Source organism: Oncorhynchus keta, chromosome 35 (genome assembly GCF_023373465.1).
Source record: "Oncorhynchus keta strain PuntledgeMale-10-30-2019 chromosome 35, Oket_V2, whole genome shotgun sequence".
In the NCBI taxonomy this organism is placed as follows: Eukaryota; Metazoa; Chordata; class Actinopteri; order Salmoniformes; family Salmonidae; genus Oncorhynchus; species Oncorhynchus keta.
The window spans coordinates 5,538,674-5,555,536 of record NC_068455.1 but is presented as its reverse complement, the minus strand read 5'-3'; the positions used below and the strand labels follow the sequence as shown (position 1 = coordinate 5,555,536).

The following is a 16,863-nucleotide window of genomic DNA, read 5'->3' as shown; positions in this document are numbered from 1 at the left end:
ACGGGCCTTGGTCAGGAAGGTGACCAAGAATCCGATAGTCACTCTGACAGAGCTCCAGAGTTCCTTTGTGGAGATTGGAGAACCTTCCAGAAGGACAAACATCTTTGCAGAACTACACCAAGTACTTCGCTACTTGAGTCAACTCTCTCCGCTTTTTCTCTCCGCTACAGCTTTCCACAGTGACCTAGTCACGCCCCCTGTCGCTCAAGGAGCAGCATTTGATGTTCCTCAACCACGAGACACTTGCGTTCAGTCTACATGGTCAATGCAACAATGTTGACGACAACAATGCTGTTGTCACTTTGCATCTTTAATATAAATCCGCTAGCGTTCTGTAACTACTAGCTTGGGTTTCTTACATCTGCAAACAGCTAGTTTGCCTTTTCTTAGCATGTTGCCCAAAGTAGATGTCCTAACCGAAATGCCAACGCTATAGTTTGTTAACAAGAAATTTGTGGAGTGGTTGAAAAATAAGTTTTAATGACTCCAACCTTTTTAAAAACATTTTTGACAACTTTTACTTCACTACATACCTAAAGAAAATACAGTATTTTACTCCATACATTTTCCCTGACACCTAAAAGTACTCGTTACATTTTGAATGCTTAGCAGGACAGGAAAATGGTCTAATTCACACTCTTATAAAGAGAAAATCCCTGTTCATCTCTACTGCCTCTGATATAGCAGACTCACTAAACACAAATGCTTTGTTTGTAAATGATGTCTGAGTGTTGGAGTGTGCCCCTGGCTATCTATAAATGATGTCTGAGTGTTGGAGTGTGCCCCTGGCTATCTGTAATGATGTCTGAGTGTTGGAGTGTGCCCCTAGCTATCTGTAATGATGTCTGAGTGTTGGAGTGTGCCCCTGGCTATCTGTAAATGATGTCTGAGTGTTGGAGTTTTCCCCTGGCTATCTGTAATGATATCTGAGTGTTGGAGTGTTCCCCTGGCTGTCTGTAATGATGTCTGAGTGTTGGAGTGTGCCCCTAGCTATCTGTAAATGATGTCTGAGTGTTGGAGTGTGCCCTGGCTATCTGTAAATGATGTCTGAGTGTTGGAGTGTGCCCCTGGCTATCTGTAATGATGTCTGAGTGTTGGAGTGTTCCCCTGGCTATCTGTAATGATGTCTGAGTGTTGGAGTGTTCCCCTGGCTATCTGTAATGATGTCTGAGTGTTGGAGTGTGCCCCTGGCTATCTGTAATGATGTCTGAGTGTTGGAGTGGGCCCCTGGCTATCTGTAAATGATGTCTGAGTGTTGGAGTGTTCCCCTGGCTATCTGTAAATGATGTCTGAGTGTTGGAGTGTTCCCCTGGCTATCTGTAAATGATGTCTGAGTGTTGGAGTGTTCCCCTGGCTATCTGTAAATGATGTCTGAGTGTTGGAGTGTGCCCTGGCTATCTGTAAATGATGTCTGAGTGTTGGAGTGTGCCCTGAGCTATCTGTAATGATGTCTGAGTGTTGGAGTGTGCCCCTGGCTATCTGTAAATGATGTCTGAGTGTTGGAGTGTTCCCCTGGCTATCTGTACATGATGTCTGAGAGTTGGAGTGTGCCCCTGGCTATCTGTAATGATGTCTGAGTGTTGGAGTGTTCCCCTGGCTATCTGTAATGATGTCTGAGTGTTGGAGTGTGCCCTGGCTATCTGTAAATGATGTCTGAGTGTTGGAGTGTGCCCCTGGCTATCTGTAATGATGTCTGAGTGTTGGAGTGTGCTCCTGGCTATCTGTAAATGATGTCTGAGTGTTGGAGTGTTCCCCTGGCTATCTGTAAATGATGTCTGAGTGTTGGAGTGTGCCCCTGGCTATCTGTAAATGATGTCTGAGTGTTGGAGTGTTCCCCTGGCTATAGGTAAATGATGTCTGAGTGTTGGAGTGTTCCCCTGGCTATCTGTAATGATGTCTGAGTGTTGGAGTGTTCCCCTGGCTATCTGTAAATGATGTCTGAGTGTTGGAGTGTTCCCCTGGCTATCTGTAATGATGTCTGAGTGTTGGAGTGTTCCCCTGGCTATCTGTAATGATGTCTGAGTGTTGGAGGGTTCCCCTGGCTATCTGTAATGATGTCTGAGTGTTGGAGTGGGCCCTGGCTATCTGTAATGATGTCTGAGTGTTGGAGTGGGCCCCTGGCTATCTGTAATGATGTCTGAGTGTTGGAGTGTTCCCCTGGCTATCTGTAATGATGTCTGAGTGTTGGAGTGGGCCCCTGGCTATCTGTAATGATGTCTGAGTGTTGGAGTGGGCCCCTGGCTATCTGTAATGATGTCTGAGTGTTGGAGTGGGCCCCTGGCTATCCGTAATGATGTCTGAGTGTTGGAGTGTTCCCCTGGCTATCTGTAATGATGTCTGAGTGTTGGAGTGTTCCCCTGGCTATCTGTAATGATGTCTGAGTGTTGGAGTGGGCCCCTGGCTATCTGTAATGATGTCTGAGTGTTGGAGTGTTCCCCTGGCTATCTGTAATGATGTCTGAGTGTTGGAGTGTTCCCCTGGCTATCTGTAATGATGTCTGAGTGTTGGAGTGGGCCCCTGGCTATCTGTAATGATGTCTGAGTGTTGGAGTGGGCCCCTGGCTATCTGTAATGATGTCTGAGTGTTGGAGTGTTCTCCTGGCTATCTGTAAATTGAAAAAGAAAAGAAAAATGGTGCCGTCTGGTTTGCTTCATATAAGGAATTTGAAATTATTTATACTTTTACTTTCGAACCAAATACTTTTAAATCGAATCAAATCAAATCAAATTTTATTTGTCACATGCAGATGCGAGTGTAGCGAAATGCTTGTGCTTCTAGTTCCGACAATGCAGTAATAACCAACAAGTAATCTAACTAACAATTCCAAAACTACTGTCTTATACACAGTGTAAGGGGATAAAGAATATGTACATAAGGATATATGAATGAGTGATGGTACAGAGCAGCATAGGCAAGATACAGTAGATGGTGTCGAGTACAGTATATACATATGAGATGGGTATGTAAACAAAGTGGCATAGTTAAAGTGGCTAGTGATACATGTATTACATAAGGATGCAGTCGATGATATAGAGTACAGTATATACGTATGCATATGAGATGAATAATGTAGGGTAAGTAACATTATATAAGGTAGCATTGTTTAAAGTGGCAAGTGATATATTTACATCATTTCCCATCAATTCCCATTATTAAAGTGGCTGGAGTTGAGTCAGTGTCAGTGTGTGTTGGCAGCAGCCACTCAATGTTAGTGGTGGCTGTTTAACAGTCTGATGGCCTTGAGATAGAAGCTGTTTTTCAGTCTCTCGGTCCCAGCTTTGATGCACCTGTACTGACCTCGCCTTCTGGATGATAGCGGGGTGAACAGGCAGTGGCTCGGGTGGTTGTTGTCCTTGATGATCTTTATGGCCTTCCTGTAACATCGGGTGGTGTAGGTGTCCTGGAGGGCAGGTAGTTTGCCCCGGTGATGCGTTGTGCAGACCTCACTACCCTCTGGAGAGCCTTACGGTTGAGGGCGGAGCAGTTGCCGTACCAGGCGGTGATACAGCCCGCCAGGATGCTCTCGATTGTGCATCTGTAGAAGTTTGTGAGTGCTTTTGGTGACAAGCCAAATTTCTTCAGCCTCCTGAGGTTGAAGAGGCGCTGCTGCGCCTTCTTCACGATGCTGTCTGTGTGAGTGGACCAATTCAGTTTGTCTGTGATGTGTATGCCGAGGAACTTAAAACTTGCTACCCTCTCCACTACTGTTCCATCGATGTGGATAGGGAGGTGTTCCCTCTGCTGTTTCCTGAAGTCCACAATCATCTCCTTAGTTTTGTTGACGTTGAGTGTGAGGTTATTTTCCTGACACCACACTCCGAGGGCCCTCACCTCCTCCCTGTAGGCCGTCTCGTCGTTGTTGTTAATCAAGCCTACCACTGTTGTGTCGTCCGCAAACTTGATGATTAAGTTGGAAGCGTGTGTGGCCACGCAGTCGTGGGTGAACAGGGAGTACAGGAGAGGGCTCAGAACGCACCCTTGTGGGGCCCCAGTGTTGAGGATCAGCGGGGAGGAGATGTTGTTGCCTACCCTCACCACCTGGGGGCGGCCCGTCAGGAAGTCCAGTACCCAGTTGCACAGGGCGGGGTCGAGACCCAGGGTCTCGAGCTTGGAGGGTACTATGGTGTTGAATGCCGAGCTGTAGTCGATGAACAGCATTCTCACATAGGTATTCTTCTTGTCCAGATGGGTTAGGGCAGTGTGCAGTGTGGTTGAGATTGCATCGTCTGTGGACCTATTTGGGCGGTAAGCAAATTGGAGTGGGTCTAGGGTGTCAGGTAGGGTGGAGGTGATATGGTCCTTGACTCGTGATATGGTCCTCTACTAGTCACTTCATGATGACGGAAGTGAGTGCTACGGGGCGGTAGTCGTTTAGCTCAGTTACCTTAGCTTTCTTGGGAACAGGAACAATGGTGGCCCTCTTGAAGCATGTGGGAACAGCAGACTGGTATAGGGATTGATTGAATATGTCCGTAAACACACCGGCCAGCTGGTCTGCGCATGCTCTGAGGGCGCGGCTGGGGATGCCGTCTGGGCCTGCAGCCTTGCGAGGGTTAACACGTTTAAATGTCTTACTCACCTCGGCTGCAGTGAAGGAGAGACCGCACGTTTCCGTTGCAGGCCGTGTCAGTGGCACTGTATTGTCCTCGAAGCGGGCAAAAAAGTTATTTAGTCTGCCTGGGAGCAAGACATCTTGGTCCGTGACGGGGCTGGATTTCTTCCTGTAGTCCGTGATTGATTGTAGACCCTGCCACATGCCTCTTGTGTCTGAGCCGTTGAATTGAGATTCTACTTTGTCTCTGTACTGACGCTTAGCTTGTTTGATAGCCTTGCGGAGGGAATAGCTGCACTGTTTGTATTCGGTCATGTTACCAGACACCTTGCCCTAATTAAAAGCAGTGGTTCGCGCTTTCAGTTTCACGCGAATGCTGCCATCAATCCACGGTTTCTGGTTAGGGAATGTTTTAATCGTTGCTATGGGAACGACCTCTTCAACGCACGTTCTAGAAGACTCAACGCACACCGAATCAGCGTATTCGTCAATATTGTTAACTGACGCAATACGAAACATATCCCAGTCCACGTGATGGAAGCAGTCTTGGAGTGTGGAGTCAGCTTGGTCTGACCAGCGTTGAACAGACCTCAGTGTGGGAGCCTCTTGTTTTAGTTTCTGTCTGTAGGCAGGGATCAACAAAATGGAGTCGTGGTCAGCTTTTCCAAAAGGGGGGCGGGGCAGGGCCTTATATGCGTCGCGGAAGTTAGAGTAACAATGATCCAAGGTTTTTCCACCCCTGGTTGCGCAATCGATATGCTGATAAAATTTAGGGAGTCTTGTTTTCAGATTAGCCTTGTTAAAATCCCCAGCAACAATGAATGCAGCCTCCGGATAAATGGTTTCCAGTTTGCAAAGAGTTAAATAAAGTTCGTTCAGAGCCATCGATGTGTCTGCTTGGGGGGGAATATATACGGCTGTGATTATAATCGAAGAGAATTCTCTTGGTAGGTAATGCGGTCTACATTTGATTGTGAGGAATTCTAAATCAGGTGAACAGAAGGATTTGAGTTCCTGTATGTTTCTTACATCACACCATGTCCCGTTAGTCATGAGGCATACGCCCCCGCCACTCTTCTTACCAGAAAGATGTCTGTTTCTGTCTGCGATGCGTGGAGAAACCCATTGGCTGCACCGCATCGGATAGCGTCTCTCCAGTGAGCCATGTTTCCGTGAAGCAAAGAACGTTACAGTCACTGATGTCCCTCTGGAATGCTACCCTTGCTCGGATTTCATCAACCTTGTTGTCAAGAGACTGGACATTGGCAAGAAGAATGCTAGGGAGTGGTGCACGGTGTGCCCGTCTCCGGAGTCTGACCAGGAGACCGCCTCGTTTCCCTCTTTTTCGGAGTCGTTTTTTGGGGTCGCAGCATGGGATCCATTCCGCTGTCCTGTTTGAAAGGCAGAACACAGGATCCGCGTCGCGAAAAACATATTCTTGGTCGTAGTGATGGTGAGTTGACGCTGATCTTATATTCAGTAGTTCTTCTTGACTGTATGTAATGAAACCTAAGATGACCTGGGGTACTAATGTAAGAAATAACACGTAAAAAAACAAAAAACTGCATAGTTTCCTAGGAACGCGAAGCGAGGCGGCCATCTCTGTCGGCGCCGGAAGTAAACTTTTAGACTTCTATTCAAGTAGTATTTTACTGGGTGACTTTCACTTTTCCTCGAGTCATTTTCTATTAACACATCTTTACTTTTCCTTTCCACCTCTGTAATTGAGTGCAGAAAATGCAGAAATTATAAAGTGCTGAAATTTGTTTTGGTTGAAGTTGAATTGAACAGTATAAACCAATCAGAATGGAGAGAGACCCACTGAAATCACTTAGAATGTACAGTTGAAGTCTGAAGTTTACATACAACTTAGGTTGGAGTCATTAAAACCTCATTTTTCAACCACTCCACAAGTTTCTTGTTAACAAACTATAGTTTTGTGAAGTCGGTTAGGACATCTACCTCGTGCATGACACAAGTAATTTTCTCAACAATTGTATACAGACAGATTATTACACTTATAATTCACTGTATCACAATTCCAACAGCTTGGAAAATTCCAGAAAATAATGTCATGGCTTTAGAAGCTTCTGATAGGCTAATTGACATCATTTGAGTCAATGGGAGGTGTACCTGTGGATGTATTTCAATGCCGCTCAGCAAGGAAGAAGCCACTGCTCCAAAACCGCCATAAAAAAGCCAGGCTACGGTTTGCAACTGCACATGGGGACAAAGATCGTACTTTTTGGAGAAATGTTCTCTGGTCTGATGAAACAAAAACAGAACTGTTTGGCCATAATGACCATCGTTATGTCTGGAGGAAAAAGGGGGAGCTTGAGAGCCGAAGAACACCATCCCAACCGTGAAGCACGGGGGTGGAGGCATCATGTTGTGGAGGTGCTTTGCTGCAGGAGGGACTGGTGCACTTCACAAAATAGATGGCATCATGAGGAATGAAAATTATGTGGATATATTGAAGCAACATCTCAAAACATCAGTCAGGAAGTTAAAGCTTGGTCACAAATGGTTCTTCCAAATGGACAATGACCCCAAGCATACTTCCAAAGTTGTGGCAAAATGTCTTAAAGACAACAAAGTCAAGGTATTGGAGTGGCCATCACAAAGCCTTGACCTCAATCCCATAGAACATTTGTGGGCAGAACTGAAAAAGCGTGTGCGAGCAAGGAGGCCTACAAACCTGACTCAGTTACACCAGCTCTGTCAGGAGGAATGGGCCAAAATTCCCCCAACTTATTGTGGGAAGCTTGTGGAAGGCCACTCGAAACGTTTGACCCAAGTTAAACAATTTAAAGACCAAATACTAATTGAGTGTATGTAAACTTCTGACCCACTGGGAATGTGATGAAAGAAATAAAAGCTGAAATAAATCATTCTCTCTACTATTATTCTGACATTTAAAATAAAGTGGTGATCCAAACTGACCTAAAACAGGGAATTTTTACTAGGATTAAATGTCAGGAATTGTGTAAAACTGAGTTTAAATGTATTTGGCTAAGGTGTATGTAAACTTCCGACTTCAACTGTATGTGTTGCCACCCTAGGATCACTCACTACTCAAAAAAGCTAATGTAGAAATTATTTCATTGAGAAAAAAAGCCCAAGTTTTCACTCACGAACCTGCAGCCACTAGTTAGCTTGTCAGTGGAGTATCCCTCTAAACACCAACCTGTCCTCTGGGAGTATCCCTCTAAACACCAACCTGTCCTCTGGGAGTATCCCTCTGAACACCAACCTGTCCTCTGGGAGTATCCCTCTAAACACCAACCTGTCCTCTGGGAGTATCCCTCTAAACACCAACCTGTCCTCTGGGAGTATCCCTCTAAACACCAACCTGTCCTCTGGGAGTATCCCTCTAAACACCAACCTGTCCTCTGGGAGTATCCCTCTAAACACCAACCTGTCCTCTGGGAGTATCCCTCTAAACACCAACCTGTCCTCTGGGAGTATCCCTCTAAACACCAACCTGTCCTCTGGGAGTATCCCTCTAAACACCAACCTGTCCTCTGGGAGTATCCCTCTAAACACCAACCTGTCCTCTGGGAGTATCCCTCTAAACACCAACCTGTCCTCTGGGAGTATCCCTCTAAACACCAACCTGTCCTCTGGGAGTATCCCTCTAAACACCAACCTGTCCTCTGGGAGTATCCCTCTAAACACCAACCTGTCCTCTGGGAGTATCCCTCTAAACACCAACCTGTCCTCTGGGAGTATCCCTCTAAACACCAACCTGTCCTCTGGGAGTATCCCTCTAAACACCAACCTGTCCTCTGGGAGTATCCCTCTAAACACCAACCTGTCCTCTGGGAGTATCCCTCTAAAAACCAACCTGTCCTCTGGGAGTATCCCTCTAAACACCAACCTGTCCTCTGGGAGTATCCCTCTAAACACCAACCTGTCCTCTGGGAGTATCCCTCTAAACACTAACCTATTCACTGGGAGTATCGTCTTGGTCCCAGCTGCTGCTTTCATGATTCCTTTTACTGCCCAACTATGACGCACTGGCTTATTTGCAGTTTCTTAAGGCACCCAACCAAGCCCTTAGATAACACAGGCCTTAGACAGAGTCATACATAAGAGTCAAATGAATGACATCTAGGGTCAAAGGCCAAAATTTCAGGTAGTCAAGGTCAGGGTGTTGAGCTTCCCTTTAGTTGTGTCCCTCTTTCTGAAATAGACTAGCCTGTCCTGTGAAGAGTGTGTATTTTAAACAGTGGATACTCTCATTATGTGGAGAGTTGTTGCCGGGGGTTACAGACTCATTATGTGGAGAGTTGTTGATGGGGGTTACAGACTCATTATGTGGAGAGTTGTTGACGAGGGTTATAGGCTCATTATGTGGAGAGTTGTTGATGGGGGTTATAGGCTCATTATGTGGAGAGTTGTTGATGGGGGTTATAGGCTCATTATGTGGAGAGTTGTTGACGGGGGTTACAGGCTCATTATGTGGAGAGTTGTTGATGGGGGTTATAGACTCATTATGTGGAGAGTTGTTGACGGGGGTTATAGGCTCATTATGTGGAGAGTTGTTGATGGGGGTTATAGACTCATTATGTGGAGAGTTGTTGACGGGGGTTATAGACTCATTATGTGGAGAGTTGTTGACGGGGGTTATAGGCTCATTATGTGGAGAGTTGTTGATGGGGGTTATAGACTCATTATGTGGAGAGTTGTTGACGGGGGTTATAGACTCATTATGTGGAGAGTTGTTGACGGGGGTTATAGGCTCATTATGTGGAGAGTTGTTGACGGGGGTTACAGGCTCATTATGTGGAGAGTTGTTGATGGGGGTTATAGGCTCATTATGTGGAGAGTTGTTGATGGGGGTTATAGACTCATTATGTGGAGAGTTGTTGACGGGGGTTATAGACTCATTATGTGGAGAGTTGTTGACGGGGGTTATAGACTCATTATGTGGAGAGTTGTTGACGGGGGTTATAGGCTCATTATGTGGAGAGTTGTTGATGGGGGTTATAGACTCATTATGTGGAGAGTTGTTGACGGGGGTTATAGGCTCATTATGTGGAGAGTTGTTGACGGGGGTTATAGACTCATTATGTGGAGAGTTGTTGATGGGGGTTATAGACTCATTATGTGGAGAGTTGTTGATGGGGGTTATAGGCTCATTATGTGGAGAGTTGTTGACGGGGTTATAGACTCATTATGTGGAGAGTTGTTGATGGGGGTTATAGACTCATTATGTGGAGAGTTGTTGACGGGGGTTATAGGCTCATTATGTGGAGAGTTGTTGATGGGGGTTATAGACTCATTATGTGGAGAGTTGTTGACGGGGGTTATAGGCTCATTATGTGGAGAGTTGTTGATGGGGGTTATAGACTCATTATGTGGAGAGTTGTTGACGGGGGTTATAGACTCATTATGTGGAGAGTTGTTGACGGGGGTTATAGGCTCATTATGTGGAGAGTTGTTGATGGGGGTTATAGGCTCATTATGTGGAGAGTTGTTGATGGGGGTTATAGACTCATTATGTGGAGAGTTGTTGATGGGGGTTATAGGCTCATTATGTGGAGAGTTGTTGACGGGGGTTATAGGCTCATTATGTGGAGAGTTGTTGACGGGGGTTACAGGCTCATTATGTGGAGAGTTGTTGATGGGGGTTATAGGCTCATTATGTGGAGAGTTGTTGATGGGGGTTACAGACTCATTATGTGGAGAGTTGTTGACGGGGGTTATAGGCTCATTATGTGGAGAGTTGTTGACGGGGGTTATAGACTCATTATGAGGAGAGTTGTTGACGGGGGTTACAGACTCATTATGTGGAGAGTTGTTGACGGGGGTTATAGGCTCATTATGTGGAGAGTTGTTGACGGGGGTTATAGGCTCATTATGTGGAGAGTTGTTGATGGGGGTTATAGGCTCATTATGTGGAGAGTTGTTGATGGGGTTATAGACTCATTATGTGGAAGTTGTTGACGGGGGTTATAGGCTCATTATGTGGAGAGTTGTAAACGGGGTTACAGGCTCATTATGTGGAGAGTTGTTGATGGGGGTTATAGGCTCATTATGTGGAGAGTTGTTGATGGGGGTTACAGACTCATTATGTGGAGAGTTGTTGATGGGGGTTATAGGCTCATTATGTGGAGAGTTGTTGACGGGGGTTATAGACTCATTATGTGGAGAGTTGTTGACGGGGGTTACAGACTCATTATGTGGAGAGTTGTTGACGGGGGTTATAGGCTCATTATGTGGAGAGTTGTTGACGGGGGTTATAGGCTCATTATGTGGAGAGTTGTTGATGGGGGTTATAGGCTCATTATGTGGAGAGTTGTTGATGGGGGTTATAGGCTCATTATGTGGAGAGTTGTTGATGAGGGTTATAGGCTCATTATGTGGAGAGTTGTTGACGGGGGTTATAGGCTCATTATGTGGAGAGTTGTTGATGGGGGTTATAGGCTCATTATGTGGAGAGTTGTTGATGGGGGTTATAGGCTCATTATGTGGAGAGTTGTTGACGGGGGTTATAGACTCATTATGTGGAGAGTTGTTGACGGGGGTTATAGGCTCATTATGTGGAGAGTTGTTGACGGGGTTATAGACTCATTATGTGGAGAGTTGTTGATGGGGGTTATAGACTCATTATGTGGAGAGTTGTTGATGGGGGTTATAGGCTCATTATGTGGAGAGTTGTTGACGGGGTTACAGGCTCATTATGTGGAAGTTGTTGATGGGGTTACAGGCTCATTATGTGGAGAGTTGTTCTGGGGTTATAGGCTCATTATGTGGAAGTTGTTCTGGGGTTATAGGCTCATTATGTGGAGAGTTGTTCTGGGGGGTTACAGGCTCATTATGTGGAGAGTTGTTGACGGGGTTATAGACTCATTATGTGGAGAGTTGTTGACGGGGTTATAGACTCATTATGTGGAGAGGTGTTGACGGGGTTATAGGCTCATTATGTGGAGAGTTGGACGGGGTTATAGACTCATTATGTGGAAGTTGTTCTGGGGTTATAGACTCATTATGTGGAGAGTTGTTCTGGGGTTATAGACTCATTATGTGGAGAGGTGTTCTGGGGTTATAGGCTCATTATGTGGAAGTTGTTGACTGGGGTTATAGACTCATTATGTGGAGAGTTGTTCTGGGGTTATAGACTCATTATGTGGAGAGTTGTTGATGGGGGTTATAGACTCATTATGTGGAGAGTTGTTGACTGGGGTTACAGGCTCATTATGTGGAGAGTTGTTGATGGGGTTATAGGCTCATTATGTGGAGAGTTGTTGACGGGGTTATAGACTCATTATGTGGAGATGACGGGGTTATAGACTCATTATGTGGAGAGTTGTTGACGGGGTTATAGACTCATTATGTGGAGAGTTGTTGACGGGGTTATAGACTCATTATGTGGAGAGGTGTTGGGGGGTTATAGACTCATTATGTGGAGAGTTGTTGACGGGGGTTATAGACTCATTATGTGGAGAGTTGTTGATGGGGGTTATAGACTCATTATGTGGAGAGTTGTTGATGGGGGTTATAGACTCATTATGTGGAGAGTTGTTGATGGGGGTTATAGGCTCATTATGTGGAGAGTTGTTGACGGGGGTTACAGGCTCATTATGTGGAGAGTTGTTGATGGGGGTTATAGACTCATTATGTGGAGAGTTGTTGACGGGGGTTATAGACTCATTATGTGGAGAGTTGTTGACGGGGGTTATAGACTCATTATGTGGAGAGTTGTTGATGGGGGTTACAGGCTCATTATGTGGAGAGTTGTTGACGGGGGTTATAGACTCATTATGTGGAGAGTTGTTGATGGGGTTATAGACTCATTATGTGGAGAGTTGTTGACGGGGTTATAGACTCATTATGTGGAGAGTTGTTGCCGGGGTTATAGACTCATTATGTGGAGAGTTGTTGACGGGGGTTATAGACTCATTATGTGGAGAGTTGTTGACGGGGGTTATAGACTCATTATGTGGAGAGTTGTTGACGGGGGTTATAGACTCATTATGTGGAGAGTTGTTGACGGGGGTTATAGGCTCATTATGTGGAGAGTTGTTGACGGGGGTTATAGACTCATTATGTGGAGAGTTGTTGACGGGGGTTATAGGCTCATTATGTGGAGAGTTGTTGACGGGGGTTATAGACTCATTATGTGGAGAGTTGTTGACGGGGGTTATAGACTCATTATGTGGAGAGTTGTTGATGGGGGTTATAGACTCATTATGTGGAGAGTTGTTGACGGGGGTTATAGACTCATTATGTGGAGAGTTGTTGACGGGGGGGTTATAGACTCATTATGTGGAGAGTTGTTGATGGGGTTATAGACTCATTATGTGGAGAGTTGTTGACGGGGTTATAGACTCATTATGTGGAGAGTTGTTGACGGGGTTATAGGCTCATTATGTGGAGAGTTGTTGACGGGGTTATAGACTCATTATGTGGAGAGTTGTTGACGGGGTTATAGGCTCATTATGTGGAGAGTTGTTGATGGGGGGTTATAGACTCATTATGTGGAGAGTTGTTGACGGGGTTATAGACTCATTATGTGGAGAGTTGTTGATGGGGTTATAGACTCATTATGTGGAGAGTTGTTGACGGGGTTATAGACTCATTATGTGGAGAGTTGTTTGACGGGGGTTATAGACTCATTATGTGGAGAGTTGTTGATGGGGGTTATAGGCTCATTATGTGGAGAGTTGTTGATGGGGGGGTTATAGACTCATTATGTGGAGAGTTGTTGACGGGGGTTATAGACTCATTATGTGGAGAGTTGTTGACGGGGGTTATAGACTCATTATGTGGAGAGTTGTTGATGGGGGTTATAGACTCATTATGTGGAGAGTTGTTGATGGGGGTTATAGGCTCATTATGTGGAGAGTTGTTGACGGGGGTTATAGACTCATTATGTGGAGAGTTGTTGATGGGGGTTATAGACTCATTATGTGGAGAGTTGTTGATGGGGGTTATAGACTCATTATGTGGAGAGTTGTTGACGGGGGTTATAGACTCATTATGTGGAGAGTTGTTGACAGGGGTTATAGACTCATTATGTGGAGAGTTGTTGACGGGGGTTATAGACTCATTATGTGGAGAGTTGTTGATGGGGGTTATAGGCTCATTATGTGGAGAGTTGTTGACGGGGGTTATAGACTAATTATGTGGAGAGTTGTTGACGGGGGTTATAGACTCATTATGTGGAGAGTTGTTGACGGGGGTTATAGACTCATTAAGTGGAGAGTTGTTGATGGGGGTTATAAACTCATTATGTGGAGAGTTGTTGACGGGGGTTATAGACTCATTATGTGGAGAGTTGTTGACGGGGGTTATAGGCTCATTATGTGGAGAGTTGTTGACGGGGGTTACAGGCTCATTATGTGGAGAGTTGTTGACGGGGGTTATAGACTCATTATGTGGAGAGTTGTTGATGGGGGTTATAGACTCATTATGTGGAGAGTTGTTGACGGGGGTTATAGACTCATTATGTGGAGAGTTGTTGATGGGGGTTATAGGCTCATTATGTGGAGAGTTGTTGACGGGGTTATAGACTCATTATGTGGAGAGTTGTTGATGGGGTTATAGACTCATTATGTGGAGAGTTGTTGATGGGGTTATAGACTCATTATGTGGAGAGTTGTTGATGGGGGTTATAGACTCATTATGTGGACAGTTGTTGACGGGGTTATAGACTCATTATGTGGAGAGTTGTTGACGGGGGTTATAGACTCATTATGTGGAGAGTTGTTGACGGGGGTTATAGACTCATTATGTGGAGAGTTGTTGACGGGGGTTATAGACTCATTATGTGGAGAGTTGTTGACGGGGGTTATAGGCTTTCCTCTAGATGTTGGAACGTTGCTGCTATAACAGCCTCCACTCTTCTGGGAAGGCTTTCCACTAGATGTTGGAACATTGCTGCTATAACAGCCTCCACTCTTCTGGGAAGGCTTTCCCCTAGATGTTGGAACATTGCTGCTATAACAGCCTCCACTCTTCTGGGAAGGCTTTCCACTAGATGTTGGAACATTGCTGCTATAACAGCCTCCACTCTTCTGGGAAGGCTTTCCACTAGATGTTGGAACATTGCTGCTATAACAGCCTCCACCTTTCTGGGAAGGCTTTCCACTAGATGTAGGAACATTGCTGCTATAACAGCCTCCACTCTTCTGGGAAGGCTTTCCACTAGATGTTGGAACATTGCTGCTATAACTGCCTCCACTCTTCTGGGAAGGCTTTCCACTAGATGTTGGAACATTGCTGCTATAACAGCCTCCACTCTTCTGGGAAGGCTTTCCATTAGATGTTGGAACATTGCTGCTATAACTGCCTCCACTCTTCTGGGAAGGCTTTCCACTAGATGTTGGAACATTGCTGCTATAACAGCCTCCACTCTTCTGGGAAGGCTTTCCATTAGATGTTGGAACATTGCTGCTATAACAGCCTCCACTCTTCTGGGAAGGCTTTCCATTAGATGTTGGAACATTGCTGCTATAACAGCCTCCACTCTTCTGGGAAGGCTTTCCACTAGATGTTGGAACATTGCTGCTATAACAGCCTCCACTCTTCTGGGAAGGCTTTCCATTAGATGTTGGAACATTGCTGCTATAACTGCCTCCACTCTTCTGGGAAGGCTTTCCACAAGATGTTGGAACATTGCTGCTATAACAGCCTCCACTCTTCTGAGAAGGCTTTCCACTAGATGTTGGAACATTGCTGCGGGGACTTGCTTCCATTCAGCCACAAGAGCATTGATGAGGTCGGGCACTGATGTTGGACCGATTAGGCCTGGCTCGGAGTCGGCGTTCCAATTCAGCCCAAAGGTGTTCGATGGAGTTGAGGTCAGGGCTCTGTGCAGGCCAGTCAAGTTCTGTGGTCCAGAAGTCAGTGGTAGGTCAAACCTCAGGAGGGACGGAGAGAGGGAAAGGACATTCTGTGGTCCAGAAGTCAGACACAAATCGTCATTATGCACAGTGTTGTTACGTCGCTACCTAGTCTGGAGTTACCATGCCTCCAAATCACGTTGTTGTTACGTCGCTACCTAGTCTGGCGTTACCATACCTACAAATCACGTTGTTGTTACGTCGCTACCTAGTCTGGCGTTACCATACCTACAAATCACATTGTTGTTACGTCGCTACCTAGTCTGGTGTTACCATACCTACAAATCACGTTGTCGTGACGTCGCTACCTAGTCTGGTGTTACCATACCTACAAATCACGTTGTCGTGACGTCGCTACCTAGTCTGGCGTTACCATACCTCCAAATCACGTTGTTGTCACGCCGCATTAGCTACCTAACCAAGTACAGGCGTTTGGGATGGCACCAGTGTGTTTAGCAACATGAGGTTGTTGGTAGGAAATGTTTGAAACTAGAAATGTGTCCAGTCTCCAGTGTCTGAACTATTCCTCTACTTCCTCTCCGTCTTTCTCCAGGTGTGTCACGCTGAGCTGCACCTGGCCACCTGTTTCCAGCCTGTTAACGGACGCATCCAACTGCAGGTCCTCGCTGCCCAGAACCTCCCCGCTCCACTCAGGCAGGGTAGGTGTCTATTTCACCTGACCAGACATGGGGGTCAAAATGTTCGATTGAACTTGCCTGTTGTAATGGAACCAATGGAAAATGCAACAAGTGCCAACCCTGGCCACAACCAGGCACTCCGGGCAGGCTACAGCAGCAAATACGGACTGTTTTAGAAATATATCTAATAGGATTTGAACCCGGGTCTGGATCTGACCACCTACATGTCCATTCACGTACATCATTCTTCGAAAACATTTGAAATTATTTGAATGATGAGTAGTCTTGAGTAGCCATCCTTACAAATCCCGTCTGGTACGTGAGAAGCCTTGGGCTTCCGAGGCTAATGAGTAACCATTTTGCTTGTGTGTGTTTGTGTGTGTCCCCTCCTTCCTCGTCTGTGAAACAGCGTTCTTTGTGAAGATAGAGATGCAGCTGTTGGGCAGGGTGGTGATGAACAAGAAGACTCACGTCCTGAAGTCCTCCGGAGGTCAGCTGACCTGGACTGAGTCTTTCTACTTCCCCTTGGCTCTGGACCAGAGCTTCCTGCTGTCAGTCAAACTGTACAGCCGCCGCTCTGTCAGACGAAAACACTTCCTCGGGCAGGTGATAACGGCTTAACGTACTGAGTCTGTTTGACTTTGTTGTTCGTACGACATTTCTTCTTCGTTTTCTTCTTCTTCGTTTTCTTCTTCTTCATTTTCTTCTTCTTCGTTTTCTTCTTCTTCATTTTCTTCTTCTTCTTCTTCTTCTTCTTCTTCTTCTTCTTCTTCTTCTTCTTCTTCTTGCCACTATCCATGCACTCAAACGCTCTGCCTAT

General features: G+C 45.7%; 1 protein-coding gene across 1 annotated transcript in view; it reads left to right on the top strand.

The window, feature by feature from the left end:
- LOC118369024 (tandem C2 domains nuclear protein) overlaps positions 1-16,863 on the top strand; it is a 32,345-nt gene that overhangs the window by 13,220 nt on the left and 2,262 nt on the right. Inside the window, exons 10-11 of the mRNA XM_052496172.1 lie at positions 15,959-16,064; positions 16,453-16,649. Of these exons, the coding sequence (XP_052352132.1) occupies positions 15,959-16,064; positions 16,453-16,649 (303 nt within the window). The remainder of the gene's footprint in view (positions 1-15,958; positions 16,065-16,452; positions 16,650-16,863) is intronic.